This window comes from Seriola dumerili, unplaced genomic scaffold (genome assembly GCF_002260705.1).
Source record: "Seriola dumerili isolate Sdu_G_001 unplaced genomic scaffold, Sdu_1.0 BDQW01000044.1, whole genome shotgun sequence".
NCBI classification, from domain to species: Eukaryota; Metazoa; Chordata; class Actinopteri; order Carangiformes; family Carangidae; genus Seriola; species Seriola dumerili.
This window is the reverse complement of record NW_019174299.1, coordinates 2,630,645-2,655,821: the sequence shown is the minus strand read 5'-3', so window position 1 is coordinate 2,655,821 and position 25,177 is coordinate 2,630,645. Positions and strand designations below refer to the sequence as shown.

At 39.9% G+C, this 25,177-nt stretch overlaps 1 protein-coding gene across 1 annotated transcript; it reads right to left on the bottom strand.

The window, feature by feature from the left end:
* Positions 1–1,550: 1,550 nt before the first annotated feature.
* On the bottom strand, positions 1,551–24,285 carry LOC111217713 (myosin phosphatase Rho-interacting protein-like). The gene is made up of 22 exons (XM_022739698.1): positions 24,160–24,285; positions 20,996–21,073; positions 20,814–20,879; positions 20,277–20,428; positions 20,086–20,170; positions 19,569–19,719; positions 16,829–16,997; positions 14,900–15,014; positions 10,760–10,849; positions 9,800–9,856; positions 9,645–9,713; positions 9,466–9,555; positions 9,277–9,386; positions 8,481–8,976; positions 8,085–8,219; positions 5,704–7,977; positions 5,207–5,354; positions 4,037–4,154; positions 3,742–3,901; positions 3,201–3,302; positions 2,630–2,716; positions 1,551–2,282 (listed from the first exon to the last, which is right to left on the bottom strand). The coding sequence occupies exons 1-22, from the start codon at positions 24,283–24,285 to the stop codon at positions 2,142–2,144; spliced, it is 5,019 nt and encodes a 1,672-aa protein (XP_022595419.1). The 3' UTR covers positions 1,551–2,141.
* Between the last annotated feature and the right edge of the window lie 892 nt (positions 24,286–25,177).

The following is a 25,177-nucleotide window of genomic DNA, read 5'->3' as shown; positions in this document are numbered from 1 at the left end:
TGTAAACTTATGTCCTTCATCTAAGTTATGTCAGCAAACAAATTCAAAATAGTTCTCGTGAATTTAAAAACCTGGCATGTGGGTGTTCATTATCATTGGTTTTACCATGATAAAATAAAAATAAAAAGCTGAAATGTCTCTGGCTGTCATCTCATGTCCCTTTGAAAGCAAACCTCATTATAATAGGCTAATTGGTCAACATACAAGTTTGAATACAAATTTAATTTGTTGCCTTTTACATATTTGAATTTGGTCATATTTTGAATTATTAAATGTCAGTTATATTGAAACATTAAGTGAATATGTGTAATTAACAGGTGGGTACCAACATAGTTGAGTATTTACAAAATGCAGAGACCAATCAACTGTTCCTGCACATTTTGACATAACGATGTGCCAGGCCTTCATTTTCAGGCCACACCATTGAAACAGACTCTTCACTGGGGGCTGTCGATGTTTGTTTCAAGGCTTCATTGTGTTTGACAAACACAATTACACCAAGCAGTGCCTCCCCACCTGGGAGTTTTTCAGCATGCGGTGTATCACTCCACACACACATCAGGCGAGTGTGTGTGGAGTGGTACAGTTGTATTCACACATAATAAGTCTATTTATAAAATGTAATTAAATGCACATTTACAGTGGCCTCTTTTTGAATTATGTGTGTTTGCATTATTATGGGAAAATTATTATAAAGTACACAACCGTAGTAAGGTTTGGTCAAATGAACAACAGCATTCTGGGTTAAATGGTAAAATCCAGCACATGTTCTGTCCCATAGTTACACAGCAGTGGGGTTAAGGTTGTTTTTTATTTATTATATTATATATAAAATATAATATAATATAATTAACTCCTAAAGCTGGAATGGTGAAAGATGTGGATCTTTAGCTCCATAAACTGCAACAATTTTCCCTCAAATTTTCAAAGAACCATAGCTGGATCTCCAACCGGAAAAAAAGTCCTAGTGCCTAATGGGCTCAGACCCCCCTGGGGTTGCAAATTTGTTAGAGATTAGTATGTAAAATCAATCCTTCAGCCAAAAAGCATTCACAGGGTTAAAAACTGATTAGGTGACAGAATAGACTAGAATTGAACACAAAAAAATCATAACATGAAATGCACTGGAACACGTGACATTAAAAAACTTTGAACCTTGACAACCCTAATACTCAAAATCTGCTGCCATCATCACACGCCAATACATGCAACACGTCAATGTGGGCTTTTATTTTGAAATATTAGCTCGGACGTTATCTTTATTTTTTAGGATACCTTGACAGTCTTCCTCCTCCGGAAAGAGGGCTCAATACTGTCCAAGCCTCAGTATTTGTTCAATGCACCTTTCAAGGTATCCAGATAATATGACTGTAGCAGCCATGATTTTTTATCTTTCCTGTTAAAACCGCTGCTGATGTTTGTCTCATTTTTGCCAGACATGAAAACAAAAAATAAAACGAGGCTCCAAATTTGAACCCTGCAGAGACCTGTGGCACGATGACAGACAACAACAAAGTAGACACAGCGTCGGTTTAATATGCCAGTTCCATTTAATAAAAAAAATCTATTTATATTAATAACACTTCAGTGTACAAATATAAATTACAATTTGTGTCTGACAGATTTATCTGCCTGTAAAATTACCTGCCGGAAATGTTTATAAATCTGCTTCATTTAAAAATATTTAATTACTTAAAAAAATCAGGTCACATACAGCAGTGATGAGAGGCTGGACAACAACTCACATGTCTGATAAACTGTGCAAGTCACATCAAAGGAGAACAACAAGGCTGTACAGAAAAAATACTGTATATACAACACAACAAAGTAACCATGAATTTTTTATGGTGATATTTGGTCAATACATGTAAAGACAAAAGAAAAAAAATTAAATATAAGTTTGACATAATCATCACAATCATAGGAATTAATCTAAAATACTTGGTCCTGACAGGTTTATCTCCAAAACTGAAATCAAAACCAAAAGTAAAAAGGTGAGACTGTGGATAAGAGTCCCTGGACTTATTAAATACATCAGTTCTTTTGTTTTAAATACATTTCATGAGAGTAATACTGAGGGTAAAGTACTTTTTGTGACAGAGAAGACAATTGTAATGTTGCTATTGTCCAAAGTGAAGAATTCAGGGTGAAGTCTGGTCCAGAGCCTGATGAGCCAGCCTCAGATTTTCTCTCAGGTCGTCCATCTCTCTCTCTGTTTGTGCTCTCACGATGCTCAGCTCAGTGTACATGTCCTTGTACCTCTTTGTTGCGTTCCTCTTGTCCTGAAACGTGACACAGATCTGGACCTTTAGTGTTTACCAAACTGCTAAAAGTAAAATTTTGGACGCAAGTGAAAGATAAAAGAAAAATTCCTTCTCTTAAGAATTCAAAAATTTAGGAATAAAAAACATTTTTCATTTGAACATTTGATTGGATATTTATTACACCACTTTTTGGGAGTTATCAGGCTTCAAACAAACAGCAAGAATAAATCTGACATTGATTTTATTTACAATCAGTGTCTAAGTATCTTTGTCTGCACTTGTTAGTGTGAAACGAAAATTGGTTGAGTCCCTTTGTTCACACATTTAACAGTTTGATTTAACACAATCAGACTGTTGATTCTCACCCTTTGTGCTGACTGCAGCTCATCCTTCAGAGACGTGATCTCCTGCTTCAGACTCTGCACCTCAGACTCCTTGACTCGCAGAGTGATCTGCAATAAAAACTTCAACTCATCATCATCTCTTCATATCTTTGGAAAAAAGCTGAAGTGCAGAATCAAACATCTTGTTCACACTCAAATGGCACCCATGAGCATTTTTACAGGGATAAGTTACAGTACCCGTGTCATGGGTGACATCTAGTGGTCCAGTCAACACCTGGTGTAAATACCTTTGAAGTTGTAATGAGTGGGGCTGTTACTCTGTCATTAGATCAGCTGTGGTCAAAATCTGGGTCAAAATCACATGGTCACTTAAACCCACTTGTGTGTGGTTTAGTCTGAACCAGTTGCTGTGTCCTGTAGAAATCACCTTAAGAGACTTAGAGCTCTGTCAAAACTGAACTCATCGATATTAGATATTCAGCTTATAGAAAACATCAATGACTCTTTCTCCCAGTGAGAAAGCTGTCACGCTCCAAATGTTGTAGTGGTCCCTCCTTTACGCTTTAACCGTTACCTTTCTCTCCCGACTCACCTCCATCTCGTAGATGTCCATCCCCTGACTGAGCGGCAGGTCGTCCTGTTTGGCCAGCGAACACAGTCTGGTGATCTCTGCTGCGAGGTGACCGCTCAGCTCCTGCACAAGTCAAAAACAACACAACACTCACTCACACTTTGTTTCTTGTCACACAAATATCACTAAAAGTTAACAGATTAAAGATAAAAAAAAAAACAATTCCAGTGATATGAGATAAAATACATTCTGAAAAGAGGATATAATTTAAACTGAATAAAAAGACAAATAAACTAAAGTAAAAGCTCAAATAAATTGTCTTGTTTTTCTAAAAACAAAAATCGTCAGAATAATTTGAAAGAAACTGCAATAATATATAAAAATTCTACATATATGAGGCTTTTAGATTTTCGAACGAGCCGCAGATATCTTGACATATGGAGCAGAATATTGATGACTAAACTAAGCGAAGATCTATTTGTTGGTTTTGTACCCTGGATCTCCTGTGGATATTAACCGCGCACAAGAACACACGATGGGTGGATTGAAGGGAGTGTATCACCTGGTTTCTGGTCCTCAGGTCCTGGTTTTCCTGCTGGCACTGACACAAGGCCTTCCTCTCTGCATCCACAGCCTGGACCAGATGCCCGTTCTCCAGACACTTGAGAGAGAACTGCTGGGACAAAACCTCGAGCTCCCGCTGGTAGGAGGCCAGCTCCTCACTTCACAAAGCACACAACAAACACAGATGTTAAACACAAACTCTTTTTTTTAAGTTAAGTTCCCTTAAGAACGTGTTGTCCAAAACCCCCTCAGTTACAAACTGTAATGGTCCCTGGACTGGTGGAAGTCTTTACCTGTGTTGTCTGTGTATGTCCTCCAGGATCGTGTTTCCGTTGTTGTTTTCTGACTGACATCTCCTCTGCACCTCCCGCTCCAGCTCCAGACGGTGGGCGTTCTTGATGGCTTCGATTGCTGAGAAACAAGGAACAGGAGAGAAGATTCAGGCCCTCCAGATTAATGCAGGATATACTATCTACTAACGGGTTTGAAAATAAATATATGTTCAGGATTTCTTAAATTACAGCTAAGAAATAATGCACTAAAAAACTGTATGAAACAGAAATTCCTTCGGTTGAGGTTTGGATTAATGTGATCCTCGATGTTTTTGACTTTGAAAACTAAGGTTCGTATTAAGATTATTACAGGATAAATTATCAGATTTTAAATAAACTATTGGGATTACATTAATTTGCCTTTGTTCTTAAGGTACTCCATATGTTTATCTTATTATCTGTTTAGAAATTAGATTTTTTTTCCCCTTCTAAGGTGAAAAGAGGCACCATTCCACATATGCAGTTTTAATTATTTTAATCAATTTTTAAAATTTAATTATTTATGTATGTAGTTATTTATTTTTTATTTCTATCTTTATTTAATTATTTATTTATTTTCAATTTTGTTTTATTTTTACACTGCAGACCCCACAGCAATGTCATTTTTGTAATTTTTCCCCTTTAAATACTTTTTTTTCCTTCTGTTTGTCCTTGTTAAAACTATTATTTAGAAAAAGTATTGAAGTTTCGGCGGTGCTCTTAACCACACACTGGACTTGTGATAAAGGTGAGAAAATAAACTTTGTTATTTCACCAAGTAAAGAAATGTTTAATGTTTTATATGTACATAATGCATAAACAAATATGAATTTCTTTTCCTGTTTATCATGTTTTGTGTTTATATAGAATTAGAGCTGAGACAATCAATTAATGAATTAGTTGATCAACAGGAATAGAACTGACAATTTTTTTTTTTTTATCTATTAATAGGTTGAACCATTTTTTATGCAAAAATTGTGAAAAAATGCCAAATATTTGCAGATTTCAGTGTCTCAAAAGAGAAGATTTGCAGCTTTTCTTTGTCATATGTAATTTACCACAGAATATTTGGGGATGTGTTTTTACACATCTTTCTTCACTTCCACTACAAAATATATTGCAGGTATAGGAGCGATGAGAGTCTCTTCTCACCTGTTGCAGTAGCAGCGCTCTCCTCCTCCAGCAGTTGGTCTCTCTCCTCCAGGAGGCGCTCCACCTCCTGTTGGTGTCGGCGCTGCAGCTCCTCAACCACCTTCACATGAGAGTCCTCCATGGAGGCAAACGCACGCTGACATGTGGCCTGGGCGGACGACAGACGCTCACAGGGGTCACATACTGAACTTACAACCTCTGTGTATCACACTAAATGTTTCTTTGTGACCTATTTCCATCCTTTAATTCCACCGGTCAAAAGCATTGTTCTAAAAAGCGTACTCCACTGACTGAACGTGGCACTCCAATAACACTGTTGGACAGTAAAACTAAAGTAGACGCCTCATGAGACTTGGCTATGTTATGCTCATGGAGCCTGGATAAAGCAGAGCCACACATGGCTTTATACTACTTTTACACATGTGCACTAGAACTCCAACACCTGTAAATAGACTTAAATCTTAAAATACTGGCTATGAAAATTTAGCACTGCCTACCTTCAGCTTCTCCATCTCCATCTCCTGTTGCATCTGAACAGAACTCATTTTCCCGTCAAACTCCTCTTTCATCTCTTCCACAGTGACAGACAGCAGCTCCTCCAGCTCCTCCACTCTTCTTCTCAGTGACAAAACTTGCTCCATCTCCAGGTTTGGATCTGTTTCCCGCTGGGATTCATCACTTTCTTCTAAGTTTTCATCCGACACCTCCTGGCTTCCCAATGGTGCGGTTTCCATACAGCTGAGCGAGGACTCAACCGTCTCTTCTTCTGGTGTTTCGGATTTCTGTTTAACATTTTCTTTCCTCGTTTCACCTTCAGTACTTTCCTTTGTTATCTCTGTCTCTATCTCTGTCTCCTGTGGGTAAATCTCATCTGTCTGACAACACACACTCATCTTATCTCTCCATGAGGATCCTTGTTCTTCTTCTAGGTTCAACAGTCTTTCTTTTAGCTCTTTGTTTTCTTCCATCAGTTTGACACAGTTGCTGCAGTTAAGCGAAGAAGTGAGCAGTTTCTGTTTGGTTTCTTCAAGCTCTTTCTCACATTTTGACTGAACCTGGTTTAAGTGACAGCAGTACAGAGCTTCAGTGGCTGCAGAGTGAAAGAAACCAAACCAAGGATGCGCTGAAATGTGAAAGGCGTTAAGTCTGTCTGCAATCAGCTGGAGTTTTTCAGGGGCATAGGTGCTGACGGAGGAGGCGACGTGGTTTAGCAAAGAGATTTTCATCTGTGTGATCACTCTAAAATGTTCAACGCCACAGAGCTGGTTAAAATCAGACAACTTGCTTTCATCGATCTTTGTGCTCTCTGTTTCTGTCACACTTGCTGTATCCCAAATAATATCCAGATCCTTCAAACCTTCCCTCCCCTCATCTGTGCGTGAACCTGTCTCGGGAAGTAGACCTACACCTACAAGCAGCATTTCTCTCTCTAAAATCATGTGCTCTGTCACCTGACTGAGAAGCACTTCTACAGATTTCTCCTCATCTGATTGGGAAGGGCTGGCTCGCAGTTTGTTGAGAAGCAAACTCCACAACCTTTCCTCCCACCTCAGCTGACTCACCACTGCAGGCGTCTCCTCCTCACCCTCACTTTCTTTTCCAAAATCCAACTTGTCAATCGCCTCCAATAATTTCCCCAAAGCTTCCAACCTCATGACCATCCCCTCTATCACTTGCTGGATCCTTTCTTCACCAGAAACACAACTCTTTTCTCCCTTCAACCTCTCCTTCTCTAACTCCTGGCTCAGCCTCACGATGTCAGCCTCGGCCTCTGCAGCTCTCTGAAGGTAAAGTTTCTCAGCCACCTTCAGCTCTGCGTTTTGCACCTGCAGCTCCCTGCAGGTTGCTTCTGATTGGTCGAGCTGCCTCTCCAGCTCTGTCAGCTTAGCTTCAGTAGCCTGAAAGCACAGCAGCAGATACCCCTCTGCTTTCTGTTCATTTTTCTCCTCTTCTGTCTCTTCCTTCTCTGCCGGGACGTTCAGCTGCAGCAGCGCCTCCGCCTCCCTCAGATTTTCCTCCAGAGATGTGATCAGCGTCTGGGCCTCCAGGAGCTCCTGGTTCCTCACACTCAGCTCCCTCTCCAGATCTCCTGCCCTCATCTTTCCCTGTTGCTCCACTTCTGGGAGGTGATGGGGTTCGGTGTACCTGCTGCTGAGCTCTGCTTTCAGCCTCTCGATCTCGCGGTCTGCCTCCGTCAGTTGGTTTAGCATCTCCTGGTTGCGCTGGTTGAGGGCCTCGTTCTGGCTGGTGAGCAGCTCCACCTCTTGGGAAAGCCTCCTCACCATCGCCTGGTCTGGAGGTATGTACTGCTCTATGAGACAGTTGAGTGGGCTCTCATCTCCCTCTGCAGGCTTCTCCAAAATGAATGAATCTGGGTCATATTCACTGTCATTTATTTGTGTTTCTGTGGTGGGGAACAGCTGACTGTCTTCTCTGTTTAGCTGCTTCTGGTGGTTGGTTGTTGTGCTATCAAAGTTTAGTCCTGTAATTCCTCCATCATTCTGAGACAGTGCGTGTTGCCTGTCTGATGCAGGTGAAAGTAAAGGTGTGAAATCTCCCAATTCTTGGAAATTGCCCTCTGTATCATGCAGCCAGATGCTGGGCATCTGAGGTGTTGATGAAGGGGGTTCGAGGCCGAGCTGCTCCTGCATGTCCTGTCTGATAATGTTCTGCCGCTGTAAGAGCTCTCTGGTCTCTTCATATACAGCTCTCAGACTCTGTGTTTGGCCGTTTGATGGATTTTCGTTTGGGGGACCTGGCGGAGGGTCAGGCTTAGAAAAGAAAACGGAATGGGAGAAAAGGGAGAAAGGAGGACGATTAGCTCCACACAGAAACAAGATATCAGCTAAGAGGCTCCAGATTTAGTATTTAGCTTTACCCTTGTAACCTGCTGCTGCTGCTGCTGCTGCTGCTGATGATGATGATGATGATGATATCCCACTGGACTCAGCTGAGCTTCCAGCTCTAGTCTGCGCCGCTCGGACTCTGCCAGCTGAATCTTCAGATCCTCAACCTTCAACAACATAAAGATAACCAGTTAAAGGGGCAGTGCAGTTTTACACTTGAAGATAGTTCACTCAGTAATGTTGGTACACATCAGCCTGTGAAAGCAGTTGTATATTAGGATGTTCTACATTAGGAGAGAAAATGGTTTGTATATTTGGTTTGTAGGTTATACATTTATAACATAAAGCCTGTGCTACAAACTGCGGACATGGATTTTGAATTCTTTACATAGATTGGTATGAGTTGACCCCACATGTGAAGTACTCACCCCCTTCCTGTAGATGTCCACAAGCTTCTCCATCTCCACAGTGTCTTTGGCTTCAGAAAACAGTGGGACTGTCCTCTCCGGTCTGAACATAGTCTTCTCCACCTGCTTCCAGCATTCTTCCATCTCCTCTTCCACTTTTTCTTGAGATTTTGGACTCAGTGCTCTGACACCGCCACTCTCTCTCTTATCTCCATTCTCTTCCCAGCTCAGAGAGAAGCCCAGCATGTTCTCATACCTCCTCCTCCTCTCCTCCCGCCTCCTCCTTCTCTCCAGGTCTCCCATCTCCAGCGAGCATGGAGATTTAGTCCTCTGAGGGTCGGTCTCCAGTGTCGACTTTTTCTGAGGTCTAAACTCAGCCCAGTCAAATGTTCTGTAGCGCCCTTCTCGCCGTCTTTCCATCACACTCCTGGGTTTGGGATGAGGGTCTCTCTCTGTTGGGATGTCAATGGAGGAAGAGTCCTGAGTCACATCTGGTTTGGGGAGGGCTTCAGGTGGGCTGCAGGGGACGTGGTGGCCAGGTAAACTGCATACATCAACCGTGTAAATCTTTCTTTTAAGGAAAAACTTTTCAAACAAACATTTCAACAAACTGAGGATTCACTGCTTTCCTCCGTTCAATCAGTGTAAACTGATAAACCTTTGGTGCTTGAACCGCCGGTTGGTACAAGACAAATGATTCTATAAGACGTCACTTTGAGCTCTGAAAAATTGTGATCAACATTTTCCATTATTTTAATTAATTAATTTAATTTAATTTCCCATTTTATCCCACAGGACTATTGTAATTTGACTTTACCTGGCTACATCTGGAGCATTAGCTGGATGCACATTTTTCATCAGAGACTGGATCCAGTTCTTGCGTATCCCTGCAGTCATGGCCGACAGTGTGTAGACGGCCTTCGGAGTCTGTGACAAATACAAAGTTAATTATCAGGAGATAAAATTTTGGCTCTTTAGCGTAGGAATTGTTGCTATAACATCTTACATGGATCTGAAATCCGTAGTTCCTCTGCACCTGGTACTCAGACACATTATAACACTTCGTTAGGTCAATTTCTCCTTTAAGATCTGAAGCCTGTGAGGAAGAATCAGAAAATATCTGTGTTGAATGAAACACAAAAACTGAATCTTTTTACAATTTAAAACCAATACATATGAAAGTACCTCCTCAGTTACTGAGTCCTTGAAGTATCTCAGACTGTCAGTCGACAGCACAAACCAGTATTTCTTCCACTAGAGGGAAGCAAAGATAAAATGAAATGTACAGAAGGTGAGAGGTTGTTAACATCATTTAGTTTAGGACTCTAAAAATAGTTTACCTGGTCATTTTCATCCAGTTTCACCATCCAGCCTTTTTTGAAGTTTAATAAATCTGGCTGTAAAGAAGATAAAATATGAACATTTTTGTTGTTAATACAACATATTCTCATCAGTGATCAGACCTGTGAGCACTGAATAAAGTTTTGTTCAAGTTATTATAAAGGAATGAAAGTTATCTTATGTTAGTGTTTCTCAACCTGGAGGTCACAACAAAAACACAGGAGGTCATGAGATGATTTACAGCATGACAAAGAAGAAAAACATATTTCTGCTGCACAAATTTTATTTGTAACTTTCATTTAATCTTTGTGGTTTTTATTGTAAATAAATCAAATTTTTTATATTCCTACAAATTATTTAAAAAAAAAAGCAGGATCACAAGAATAAAAATACCAGTAAACCCTGATTTACAATGGTAAATCTGCTGGTATTGTTTTCATGTTTTATTATGTCTCTTTTTCCTTTTTTTCCTCTTTTCCTTATTTCCTAAGAATTGCCTCTAACCGTGATTTTGAACATGTCTGATAAGACAAGAAGATTACACAAACAGTTTGAGGCCTGTATGCATTCATTTACATTTTCTTTTACAGATTTTCTCTCTACATTTGGATGGAGTAAAGCCATGAAGCACAGGGGTTAACAAAAGAAGCTCAACCTTGCATCAGTGTTTTAATATTTTGTCAACACAATCAGTGTACCAGAACCTTAAAATGCATCATAAGATTAACAAACTTATGACTTAAATCAGGACAAATCTGATCAAGGAACAGGTAAATAACACAAAGAATATGATCAGTACTCAAGGTCACATAGGGATTAAGGAGCGTTTTGCCCTCTAGGGGGGGTAATTGGGGCTTCCATACATTTCATCTACACTGCCAGCTGAAACACAAGTGTGTAGTGATGCCTGATTTTCAGACATAAATAATTAGCGTTTAGTTTTTAATTTAATGACTTACTGTCATGACGGTGTCTGACGTCCTGCGGTCCAGGGATTTGGATCGTCTCTGAGGAGGGGGCGCGCCGAGCTGGGCTATGTCTCCACATGACTGTGGAGGGCAAAAAGTCAAAAATCAAAATGATTGCGAAAACACTGAAATAACAAGAACTCCTTTCATCACCAGCATTCATGTTTTTGTTTTTTTTTTTGTTTTTTTTATCAGACACAGGTTTTCACTGATGCGGATACGTGACGTGTTTTCTCAATTGGGACGGTGGCAGCTTTGCAGCCTGCATTCCTTCAACCGGAGTAACCGATAGTCTGGGTCCTTGGCAGGGATGTCAGCTGTAAGGATTAGGCCTGCTGTAGAGCTCTGCAGGGAGCCCAGCAGGCTTTTCTCCACCGCCTGTTAAACTCTTACTCACATCACCAGTGAACTGCACATGGGTGACTGGATTTGGATGTGGAATGCATGAAAAGGTTTTAGAGGAAACATAATCCCTGATACTCCGAAGCCTCTTTGTCTTACATTTCAAAATGATGCTACAAGTCCAAAGAGCTGAGAGTGAGATTCCTGCATGCTTCTTATGATCAGGTTTCATGCTGGCTAATAGAGACGCCTTAACAGCACGTATCAGGGTCTCTGTCAAGTCTGGATTACACAGCATTAAATGGAACAAGGTTTTTTGTTTACTTGAGCCTCTGCTATTCAAAAGATTCATTCTTCCCTCTTATATAACCACTTTAATGGGAAAAAATGACCACTTTAATGGTTACAGAACATTCTTTGTGTTTTCTCTTTCTCTGGCATTTACATTGAAAACTATCCAAGGACACAACACACGCAGGAACACAGTGCTCCGGCTGCAGTTGAACTGGTCTCTTTTTCCTCCCAAACAATTACTGACTGCTGCAGACAGAGCCCGTCCTCTGTTCGATGAAGAAGACTCCCAGAGCTGGAGGGGGAGTGGAGGGGGTGGGGGCTGTCTTGGGCATCTCAGCTCTGAGGCCTGAATGAACTCCGGACGGGCTCCTCTGACCTTCTCCTTGCTACCAAAACAAACGCACCCAAAGACATAAATCATCACATGGGATAAAAAGTGCTGCTGGTGTATTTAAATGGCAAATCCTCTGGAATGAGCCTGTGTGTTTAATCAAAGATTAACAGCAGCCACACTGATGACCATCTGTGTTGCACTACTGTGATCACAGTGTTTTCCACATCAGCCTCAGCGACTGATGGCGTATTTCATAAAGGTGGCTCAGGAAACTTTACTCTGAAAACTCTGAAAACTGAACAAGCCTCACAAACTGAATCAGGGTTAATCTGCTTCATTAAGACAGCTAATGTGGGCAGACAAGGTCAAGCCTGATTTATTTCATGACTTTATAACACAGACCCAAGGCAACGAGCACCGATCACATCAATTCACAGTGAAGAAAATAGACCTGCAAGCACAGACATGACTTGACACTCATGTGAGCGCACAAATCAATATTTTTTGCTCAAGAATGAACAACTAGTGCTCTTGATTTAGCATAACTTATCTTCACGCCAATAGTCGTGTCCTGCTTGTACCCTTCACACGCTCACTTGGACTCATTTTGATCTTGGTCAGAAATATGTGGACACACATCACGTGTTCATCTGTTAAACACGCCGTTGTGTTGCGTTGTGTTGTGTTGTGTTGCGTTGCGTTGTCAGTGGAAAAACTGTTTTTTTGGCCACTTGGGGGCAGCAGACTTGACAGATCATCAAGTGTTATGTTGATATGTTGAACTGATGTTGATGATGATGATGATGATGATGATGATGATGATGATGATGATGATGATGAATGTAAGTCCAGTATTCCCTCACTTTTAGCTCTGTTTTTGGTCTCCACCAGCTCCTGAGGGGAATCTCTGGCTCAGCTGCTAAATGTTAAATTTAGAGAAATTTAACATTCACTGCAAATAGACTCGTGATCAATGATCAATATTTATCATGACTGTTTTTTTATGTTACTATCAGCTGTAATATGTGATTTTTACCCTCAAAAATCAATATCAGTATCTGTCAGGTAACAGTCACTCCCTTATTATATGTCTAATATCTGCTTTACATTTTCTACATTAAACCAAAAATCAGGTAAAATCAGGAAAAGCTCTAAGATGAACATATATTTTCCAGAAGAGATTTAAAGGAGGTCACTGATGCTGCTGACCTGATTTCCTCAGGCGGCTCGTTCCACAGTTTCAGGGCTCTGACTGAGAACGCTCTGACACCTTTAGTTTTCAGTTGTGCCTCAAGAACAGATAAAAGACCTCTGCCCGAGGGGCTCAGGCTACAAAACTGGCTCATATGCAACTAACAGGTCAGATCTATCACTGAGAGCCTTAAACACTTCTCTTGGATCTTATTAAAAGTCAGGTGAAGAGGCTGTTGCGGTAGTTGAGTCGCAGTGTAAAATGGCCTCTGTGTCTTTGAAAGATAAAACATCTTATTTTGAAAATATTTCTAAGATGATAAAAACAAGACATTAAACAGGTTTGAAAATAAACTCTGCTTTTCAGAACCACATTTACAAAACACCCCTCAAGACCAGGCGAGTCTGGAGGTATCCATTTCCATAGTAACGCCATTGTGAGGTTTACTTGAAAAAACAAACCTGAGTTACTGATCTGAGCCTGGTTTAACTTGTAATCTATCTTTATGTAACTTCCTGTGGACTGTTTATGCTTCATGTTTGTGTTTTGTTGATACTATCACACACAGACACACAATTGTTAAGGTTTACTCACCTCTTTAATCGCTAAGGCCTGACAAGACACAGGGTCATTCACAAACAGATGTGCACTTGGAAAGGAGCCGCAAATGGAGGCACTGCTTTCTGAGTTTATCAAGTTCAGTAAACACAGACCGTCATGATACTGCAGAAGTTCTCATAAAGAGCCCTTAAGACTCACAGCTCCCAACATGACACTGTCTCTTGTTTCAGGTCATAGGAATCCCTGGAAAAAAGTCTGTAAGAGGAATGCTGTCTCCCAGATTACGACACACAAGAGCAGGCGGACTGAACGCCTTCAGGGCATCAAAACCAGTTCTGTTCACAAACAAAGTGCAGCTCAGAGTGAATCACCAACTCTCTCCCACCTGCTGACACATGTACCCACTCACACACATGCTGGAAGAAACACATGCCTTGACAAGGCAGGATCGACTTGTCCACGCGTTTCTCGACAAACTCTCATCACCTGCTTTTTAGCGCGCAGCGTGGACTGAATGTGGACTATGAAGATGCAAAAAACCTTGAATGAAACAGGATCCCTTGTGTTTACACGGTGGCTGATTGATGCAAACAGTGTCAGAGGGGAATTTGAGACGAGTTTACCCTTTCCAGATATTACATCAGGTCAGAGCTTCATCGTTGAAGTGACGTCTTTCTCTGTATAACACCTGGTTGTGTGAGTCATGTCCAAACCAGTCCAGCCTACAGCCCAGCCCAGTGGCAGGCCCAGTCCAGTCATGACAAACCCACATTACCTATTCATGATTATTACTATCATACGGCAGCAAACGACCGCAGTCAGGAAATGGGTTTTTAATTGTTTAATGTTGATGTTAAAGTACCTGAAATCCTATTGTCTTAATCATGCTCCTGCTATAAGCTAAATGAACACACTATTTAAAATTGATGTTGCAACAATAATAGTCATTTCACAAGGGATATACGTTTACTGGTTTAAAATGAGTGTGTTTCTGTCTCCTTGAGCCTGAGCAACTACCTATGGGCAAGCCTGCCATCACGTTATGGTGATTTATCATCAGTTATGTCAGTTAATCTTTTTTTTGTTTAAGTCTTATTTCATTTGGTTAGTCCTTCATTTTACACAGAGTTACTGCTCCCAGTCACAACATAGACCGGCACATAACCCTTGTCAAATCGCAACATGTCTTTTTTACACATCAGTTTTTGGACAGATTAAACAAACGGGATAAACATAAAAACATAATCTACTCCTCGTCAAGGGGGGGTCTCTGAAGTTATCTGACCAACCAACAAGCAGGTCTGATGAAGCATACTAGCAGCGTCCGCGACCGAAAATAGATGAACAGACCAGCCTGCGTAGTGCAGAAGGTGTATCATAGTGTGAAACATGTATTTAGTGTGGTTACCTCTTGCTTGCTGGTGCGAACCTCACTCCTGCCCTTCCTGGAAACGGCTGTCCCTCCTCCCTGCTCTTTCTCAGCGGCCTCCAATCCCAGAATCCTCTCTGCTGTGCTGCCATGGCTGGAAAACATGAACCATTAATTAGTGAAAAGATTTCACCCGAGACAAACGCACTGTATGTTCGTGTGGCTTCCCCAACCCCGCTAACACACAGGTGGGTTCTGACATCATTTCCACCAGGATGACAGCTCCATAATCACTCCAAACTGCACCTGTGCAGCCAAGATCTTTTCATCATTGTTGTTGTTGCTGCTGAGAGATGATGGACAAGTAACCTGATATAATGTACAGACAACTGTATGATGATGGCAACAAATGCTGCTAGTTAAAAGCTGGGCTCACGATCAGTCAGTATCTTTTAGGACATGAGTGTGATATGTTCTGTTAGGAAGCTGATTTCATGGATGACAGAGACACATTGCATTTACATTATTTTAACTGAATGGACTTTGTAAACTTGTTCATTTGTTTGTGGGGTTAGAAATGGTTTTTAAAGTTTTTTTATTTAACCAAAGTTCAAGCTTTGTTGGACGTTTTTTTTTTTTACTCTATACGAGCATTAAAAAATGGAACAGCCATTTGCCGCATGTGAAGTGTGAACAATTAGAATTTACTGGCCAATCAAGAGAAAATGAATCAATGACAATTTTAGTAATTATTTATGTGGTAAATATTACACATGTTGGGGCAGATTGATCAACAAATACTACTGTAAGCCAGCAACAGTAGGATCAATAACAAAACAATGATCCATCTCCTGTTCTTCGTGCCGCAGTCTGTTCCTGTCGTGATCGCTCAGAGGACGTATCATAACCTCTTGACTCAAGCTCTCAGTAAGACTGGTAAGTAAACAGCTGTTAGTGCTAATGTTGGCTATGTAGCAATAGCAAAACATACAAATAGCTCCTTCAATCATATATTGTATTTATCAGGGACGACACACACGAGGTAAACGTGTCAGATTTAGCAAAAAGACAGTTCAGGCAGGTTGATGTTCTACATAAGAAGCTGACAAAAAAAAAATCACCAAAACATACTATATATATATATATATATATATTTCAACAGTACATTATCAAAGACTGACTCTGTTTTAAACATCACATAACTCTTTGTTGTTGTGTTTTTTAGACCAGAATGGAAAAAAAAATCTGCTCAAAACCAACAGCGTCTGTTTTACTGTTCCTAAAAGGTAACGCAGGTTTACTTCTACATACATGAGTAATCTCTGTAAATTCTTCTTGAGCAGGATGTTTCACTTCCCTCTGAGACAGGCCCGTGCCCTCAAACTGAGCTCTGAGCTGAAGTCTACTTTCTCTGACAGGCAGGCAGACAGTCAGCATTAAGGTCCTGAGAAACAAGGCTGCAGATATCTAATTACACCAGTGTTTTGGAATTTCTGGCCTTATTTGGAGGGGGGGATAAGTATTTTGTTTTTTTGTTTCCCAATAAGGCAATGAGTGAAGAACTGAGATGTATTCTCCTCACGTGACTGGTTTACATGCTGCTGGGGCACAAACTGGGAGGGTTTCTTTAAGCTAAATATAAAAATGCGGCAGTCAGATCTCTAATGGAGGGGTAGAGCGTGAGCCTTTGATCTGGTGTTTAGCGTTGTGTGATAGCTGTTCGGCTTTATACTGGGGGGAAGCTGAGAGGCATTGGATGTCCTCTGTGCTAATTGCTTGCACATTTACCCCCTTTTCCTTTGCCAAGGCACTTTAAATGGTTAGCATTACCCACAGATTACATGCAAACATACATACAGAAAATAAACTCCAGATTGCAGCCAAACACAATCTACAGAAGAGTTACTCTTACACATTATCATCAAAATTGGCTGGAAATTACTAATCTTCCCCTGATTCATTTCTAACCTTCTGTCCTGGCTCTGGTTCTTGTTGTTTGCTGATGTTTGGATGTTGTTAGACTCAGTTCCAGTGTTTCCATTGGCTGCCGAGTCCAAAATTGGGCTCCCGAAACTGCCAGCGCCATCCAAGATCTGAGAGTCCCTGGAGACCGGGCACAGGTAGGCAGACGTGTTGCCTGGATATAGAGAGCAACACAAAAAGGTTTCAGACTGGAGTTAGACATAATGCAGGAAAGACAATCTAACACAGTTTGGTTTAAGTTCACTAAGAAGCTGTATTCAAGGCAAATCATCCAGTGTCCTCACTGAGATACATGGGTTGATCTCCAAGAAGAGTAGAGGATATGAATTCATTCCTCTAAAGAGCTCCAGGGATTTAATCTTTACCCTTCAAACTCTAACACCAAGAGGGCTCAATCAAGAATATGAAATAAAACATATTTTGTACATTAAAATTGAAATATATTTAAGATATAGCTTCTTATAATCCTCTCATATCCTCGACCATCACACACCTATGTTTGCATACGAAAGATACAATGCACCTGTGAAGATTTGCTGAAGTGACTTTACTGGGTTATACTGTATATACATTTTTCATATTTTGTGATGAGATTTTTTTATGTATTCCCTTTATACTTGAATTGTTAATTGCTTTGACAGGTTATCACCCTGGGTGGGTTGGATGGTTAACCACAGCTGTCATCAGAGCCTGTCGGACTATTGGTGTGTGTGTGTGTAGCTTACTGCCACATAGCACTGAGTCTCTAAACATCCAGCAACCAAGCAACTGGATGAAATCATTCTTTTTTTAATCCCACAGGACGACGTCAGGGTTGACACTGACAGTGGCACAAAACCTCCACAGCTTTCCCTCTTAACATTTTACATAATGATATATTTTCCTCAGTTTAAGAAATTACCCAAGAATTCAATAAAGCATGTCAATCAGCTTTTCTTACTAAAAAAAGTAAATACTAAGTGGTTTGAAACTACGGCGTCAGTGAGGCCAATCATTCTGGGCTTCAGGCCCAAATCACTTTGGGTCTTCAAAAACTGGGATTTGAGAACCTCACTTGGAGCATCAGCGAGAGGGGGAGTAATCAAACAAGTGTGTTTTTGGCTTTTTCTAGAAGTCAAGTTAGAGTAAAGAACTGAATGATATGTGAAATATTGTTATGTTACAAATGAATATGTTTTGTTACAGAAGTTCTGTTTCCCCACATGACAGACAGCAACAACAAATTAGGTGATAATAAACAAATCAATAAACCAATGAAAAGGCCCGGATGACTTTGGTTTAGTCCCAAACTTTTTTAAATTCTAGAAACGCCTCTGGTTTGAAGATGGAAATCACATATACAACGTTATTATTCTAAAGTTGCCATGGTAGCATTGACAGAGCCACAGTCTATTTTCGGTTCCAAATGACAGCTAATTAATCATTCACACCAACACAAAGAAAACAGACTGACTACACTGACTAAATTATGACTGAGAATCAACAGAAAAGATGGATGAACTGGACTGAGAAAGAAAAGATGCTTTATGGTGACAAATATAGAAAAAGGAAACACATGACTAAAAAGTAAATCTAATGTATGAATAACCTTTGTATTGAGGATTTTCTGTGTAATTGGTAACTGAGCTCTAACTAAGAATGGATCCTCAGGAGAGAACTAAAAGGAGATCTTCATTTAGACCCACAATAAAAAAAACTTTTGACAAATATTTGTAGATTTCAGCCTTGTAGAAGCAAAGATTTGCTGCTTTTCTTTGTCATGTATCATTTTAAACAGAACTGGGGGACTTTTGGGGTTTTTGGACAAACAAAACATTTGAAGATGACAGCTTCATCACAATGAAATTTTTTGAGGTTTCACAGACTCAACAAATCATTGATTAATCAAAGAAATAATCACCAGATTAACCAATAATGAAAATAATGAATAGTTGCAGCCTTACTCTACTGCAATGCTGCAGAGATAATCTAGAAAATACACGTGACCCACTTCACAGATACTGGTTGACTTTCTAAAAGAACTGATCAAAATGATTGTCCCTGTCTGGAAAACACCTTAAAGAATCCAATGACTGTCCAGGAATTCAATGACAAGAGGAAACCCTGCTACAGACAAGAGTCCTGACAGAGGATCATTCATTTAGAGGGTCTGAGGGACCCTCTAATGAAGCAGCCCATAGGCACGGTCAGCAGGAGTTAATCCAGGCCTTTATTACAGGACCTCTCCAGACCCTGCAATAAGTCTGACGCCAGCTAGGTACTGTCCACTCTGTCCCAGCGCAACGCTCCAGTAAGGACGAATACTTGTCCTGTGCTAATCATCAAGCCTACCAGGACCTGTTTAAGAGGTCTTTTATGGATCGTGTTTGGCTTTTATGATGCCTGAAGGTTAGAGACACACGTTTCTCTGCACATCACAGTGTGTTTGTGTGTTTCTGTCTGTCAGTCTGTGACACTTCCTGTTAAAGCAAAAACTCCTCCAGCCGGTTCCCATGAACACAAACCAGGACTCAGTCACTGTGTCTGGTTAAACAAGGGTTAAATGAACTGTTTAAAAAAAAAAAAAAAAAAAAAAAAAAAGCTGTAAGTGTGTGAACATCTGCACGACGTTAGGACAGAGCAAGAGGACAGGAAGTGGATGTGATTGGCTGATGGACACGAAAGCCAGGGTGTGTGTGTGTGTGTGTGTGTGTGTGTGTGTGTGTGTGTTTTGCTTCTGCTGCACCTGCAGGGGTCTGCTCTGGGCCTGGGGGATCTGTGTCTGTGACGGTCCAGATGGGGGTCACATCCTGTCCCCTGCCCTGCTGGTCTTCCTGCCACCGACCACAGCCGGACTCTGCCGGATCAGTTGCAGCCATCTTTGCTGGACTGGGTTCCTAATTTTTCATTAGAAAAAACAAAAAGACAATTCAACACTTCTTTTATTTATTTATTTATTTTTTCTTCAATTTTTTTCTATTCTCTATTCACCGTGAGGGTCAGTCGTGGTTTTAGTCTCATACTGACCCGAAGATGAAAAATGAAGGGGGATCAAAAACTACAGGATTCATCCTTTGGGGACCATGACTAACTAAATTGAATTTCATGGTAATATTAATATTAGCAGCTCCTGAAGCTGTTAATCTGTTAATCTTGCACTGAATCAAAGTGTTCCAGCATCATTTGTCCCCACAGCTGGCAGGACAAACACAGTGTGAGCTACAGAGTGTACTGAATCACTGATGGGACATTTGCTTTGCTACCTGGGTGGTAACAGGATCCACTTTGCGTTTTTTCTTCTGATTTTGCTTGTTAGTCTGCAGATACACTGCAAGCTGTTCACTCCACCTGGTAAAGACACATAGAAACAGCAGAGACGAGGCATTATACAGGCTGGATGTGAGAAATCTTACTGCTAAAGGCTCCTGTACTTTCTCTTCAGTTTCATACCGACCCATTAATGATCTCTTTATTGTCCCCACGGATGAATATTTCCTGCTCCGGCGTGACGATGCAGAGCGCGTTTCTCTGGCCCGTCCGGGGCTCAGCGTCTGTGATGTCCGTGCACTGATTCATGTTCACCATCCCCTGTGGCAAAGTGCTTGGCTGGAGGAGAATCAGAGCATCTAAGTTACACTTGTAGGGGTTGGAGAGCTTGTTACTGAAATTGTGTTGCTAGGACTGATTACCAGAACGCACATGAAATGACAGTTACACATAGAGTGGTTAGTGGTGTTGAGTGTGGAATGAAAGAGATGAAGGAATGAGATTTGAGGGGATCACAGAGAGAGGGGGGATGTGTGCATTAGAGGACAGGCTAAGCCCAAATCATCTGCTGCGGTTCTGCTCACAACATCTGGCCTAAAGATGCCAGCTTGATCCCAACATGCTGTAAACGCAGATGTATACTGTATACAGAGCAGGGCTTACTGTACACTGCTATCTTTTGTATGTTTTTGTATTGATTCACTGTTTCTGAGCACTTTCTCACCAGTTCGTCCAGGGCGAAACTCAGGCTGCCATGTTCATACAGGATGAAGAAGCGCCGCTGCCATTTCTGTCAAACAGAGAGAGGAAACAAAATCAGGACAATTTTGTTTTTCTTAAGACATAAGTCACAATGCAGAAGTGGGAAATTTCTGTGCATTTCATTTCAGTTTCATTATGCCCTACCCGTGACCTCTGCATTGGGTTGTCAAAGTCTGTCCCCTCAGGAGCCAAACACATCCAGCCTCCGTAGATGGGTTTGGCCTGTATGTCGCGGGAGAAAGAGGAAACCGGAAAGTAAGCATTCAGCCAAAGGTTGTAATCATCTCACTGTGTCATTGGTTAGTCAAGCGACAGAAACTACAGTATGTATTCATATAATAAATGAATAGTTTATTGTTAAAAATGCTGCACATCCCCTAATTCCTGCTTTACAAATGTCAGGATTTGCTGCTTTTCTTTTTTTTTTAAGTGATAGTAAATGAAACGAAGCCTGCAACTAACAATTACTTTCACTACCAACGAATCTGGTTGTTATTTTTTCGATGAAATAATTGATTTATCTATGAAATGTAAGACAATAATGTACATAGTTTCTCATATTCCAATGTGAAGTCTTCAGATGTCTTGTTTTGTCCCATCAACAGTTCGAAACCCAAAGATCTTCAGTTTATAATGACATAAAATTGAGAAATTCTCAGATGGGAGAGGATCAAATCTGAGAATATGTGGTAGTTTTTGCTTGAAAAATAACTGAAGCGATTAACCAATAATCAGAATAGTTGGACATTAATCTTCTGTCAACTGACTAGCAGCTCCAAATGAAGTATCTTTGGGTTGTTTACAGTCGGTGGGACAAAGCATTTACAGCTGGACTGATAAAATGTCCAGGCAGATACCTGCAGATATAGCATCATAACAGATATATACAGTGTCACCTTGACATAGTTTGTCCACTGACTCAAAAGTTGATTTTTCAAATGTGAAATGTTTTGCTTAGTTTGTGTCTTTTTCACAATTCTTAAAAAAGAAAAAAACACACAAATCTAAAAGGGTCTGTAGATGTCACCTTTGGCTCTCAGGAATTTTCAACTATTTTATGACATTTAACAGAAGTTCAGATCAATCAACAATGAAAGCAATTGGCAGTTGAAGCCCAACTAATATAAACCATCCTTTTCAATACATACTGTATCAATTGTACACTGAAACTCAATTACACAAGCTGGGATTCCACAGTTAAATTTTTGCGGCAGGCGGTTGAGCTCTGACATCCAACACTTAACACTCTGTATTTAAAAACAGCTCTGTATTTAAGCACTAAATTCTGATTAAGAAAGCCACTTTTCAAATTTATGCTACAGCACATAAAAGCATCACTGGGTACAGCTCTTTTCAGTCAAGCCACACTTCTAAAGCCACACACGCAGTATAGGAAACATTTCTTTTTGAGGATAAACCTGTTTCTGTGAGCCACCAAAATAAATTCAATATGCAGGCAAAATAAAGTGTTTGGTGTGGTGATGTGGGACCAGACTAGGGCTGAAACAAAATAATTATTTTCATCATCTGTGAGTCTATGATTATCTTTGTTTGTTTCATTTAATGTAAGAAATTTGTAAAAGACAAATAATAATAATAATAATTAGGCTACAATTTCTCACAATAAAAATTTCCTTAAACCCAATATGACATATCCAAATCCTGTGTTTTGTACGACCAAGAGTCCAAAAACCAAATTCTCACATTTGAGAAGCTGGAACATGATTTCCTCTTGATCGAAAAACCAACCCAAGTTCAGATGCACAAAATCTTCATCTTTTGAAACACTACCTTGAGATTTTCTTTGTGAATATGTCCCAAAATTCCTGCGGCTCAAACAAAGAAAATAAACATGACTTTGTGCTCCCTGTCGTTCCCCAATGGAGCAGATTGTTTTGATGCTCAGCCTTTAACTTTGACTTGACAAGAGGGAAAAGATGTGAATTTCTCTTTCTATCGTTTGTGAAAACTTAGACGGATAAAGAAAATTCAGACACAGTATGCAACATTTGACACCATGTGAAAAACAATGAAACTATGAACCACAAAACAGCTTTTCTCCATGAGTGCAGCCGACTGTGTCAGAGTAATACCATGTGTAGTGTTTGCAGGTTGAGCAACACTGCTGAAATTACAGGGCACAGTGAAACCAGGCAGGGGCACAGAGAGCGATAACATATTTGAACAATGTGAGGCATGTAGGAAGCCGTCATGATTGTCTCCTAACATCACCTGGATTTGACAGACCTGCAGGAACTGTTTTTTTCAGATGCGGTGAACCAGTGTACACATGCTTTCTATGCAAAAATAAGCTGTCTATGCTGCTGATGGTTGGCGAATACGTGCACAAGCATTAAACTTTTTCTGATTCCATTGTCTCAAATACTTTTTCTTATTGTATGTTATCTAAATGCCTGTGATAAAGCTGCAAACCAATTTCCCCACAGGGACAAATAAAATACTACTACTACTATTGCTGCTTCACTTTGTTTCATATCAGGAATCTGTCAGTTCAATCAAAACAAGGATTTTTGGACAGCTAGTATAAGGAATTGAAAGGAGGCTCTGCTTTGGGATTTGGGATATTTGTCTTAATTTTTACATTTTTTTTGAAAAACGTGTAATTAATAGATTCACTGTTAAAAATGATGAATCTCCATGCTTATCTTGCAAGACAAAATCGTTTGAACTGAGGAAATAAATTAACTGTTAATCAAAGAAAACTAGCAGTCAGCTCAGTTCCAAGGATGCTGAGAATTAGAGCTCGGACAATTAGTCAATTGGGCCTAAGTGATTAGTAGAAAATGAATCTGCATTATTTTGATAATTGAGTAATCATTTTGGACATTTTCCAAAGCAGAAATGTGAATATATTTTTTGTTTTATGCTTCTCAATTACTAGACTGGTGTTTTTCTTAGTCACATATGAAAGTAAAGTGAAAATCTTTGGATCTCGGACTGTTGGTCAGATAAAGTCAGACGTGAAGAAATTATAACAGGCATTTTTCACTATTTACTGTCGTTTTAAAGACAAAAAAGATTAATCGGTTAAACAAAAAAATAATCGGCAGATGAATTAATAATGAAAATAGCAATTAGACCACAGTAAAGATAGAAGGTAATTAAACCTTAAATTAAACATTTTCAAGTTATATATTTGCATGTTTTCAGACTGAGATTGAAGGTTGAAGTTTGTTTTACATGTACAAGTTAGAAAAACGTAAAGGCTTTTTTCAAGACGTAACTCTTGAAAATCATTGATTAGTCAACAGTGACATTAACTGAATCCAAGAGTAGTGTAACGTTACCTGCTCCTTGTCATGGTCGTTCAACAGATGCAGCTCCCGGGACTTGAAGCAGTTTTGGCACTTACTTTTATTAAAGATGTTGGCTTGAAATTTGTTACAGGGATTCGTGACCTTCTCCCCAGACATGTTTCAGTACATTTAGCTCTCCTCCGCGGCGAATAATCCAGACACAGACCGCTCCCCTCCGCGTTTCCTCCACATTGAATGAAGCGGCTCGTCCTGCACGAACATCTGTCATATACTGATCTGTTGACTGCTGTTGTCATGGTCATGTGTTCTGACGTAGAGTTACGACACAACATCCGGTCACAGCCTACAAAATAAAACCACAATTAATGGATTTTCTTTTTCTTTCCTGTTTTTGAAAGAAAGGACTTTATTGAGACATATACATTACGTATACAGATAAAAAAAATATTAACTAAAAATACAAAATATTTAAAGCTCAGAGGCGTTAACTGCTGTCGTCATAATCTAACGTAGAATCTTCATACATCCGGTCAAATAATCCTACAAAATAAAATCATTATTGACTGTTTTTCTTTCCTGTTTCAATTCAACGAAACATATATTGCAATTATACAGATGAGAAAATAAAATGATAATACTTAAATAAAAAGCATGATGATGTAGTAAAGTAAAACAAAGACAAAGAATTCCTGTCATATTCAGGGAATCCAGACATTTTTTTCCAATGAACAGTTGATTAATTCAAGGATTTTACGGTTTACTGTATTCAATTTTCACGTAATTTTGCCAAAAAAAAAATTAAAAGATTATAACCACAATACTGTTTTTGATCTGAACTGAACTGTATGCATCATCATCATGATGCTCATAAACAAAATAATAGATACGTTTCAAACAGGTATTATCATAGTGAAATCTTAAACAAAAAACATAAGGACAGCTCTAAAACAGCTCCTACTATAGTGAAATTTAAAGACAGCTACCATATGCCGCATTATGTTTATACTTGTATGTTACAGAAGAAATGTACGTCTTTGCAGATGCAGCA

Excerpts from the sequence above, each read along its gene's own strand:
- LOC111217713 (XM_022739698.1), bottom strand. The coding sequence starts at position 24,285 with ATGTCTGGGGAGAAGGTCACGAATCCCTGTAACAAATTTCAAGCCAAC. Across the intron at positions 20,429-20,813 it reads GTTTCGCCCTGGACGAACTG|CCAAGCACTTTGCCACAGGG; the intron begins GTGAGAAAGTGC and ends ATTCTCCTCCAG. Across the intron at positions 3,902-4,036 it reads GACATACACAGACAACACAG|TGAGGAGCTGGCCTCCTACC; the intron begins GTAAAGACTTCC and ends TGCTTTGTGAAG.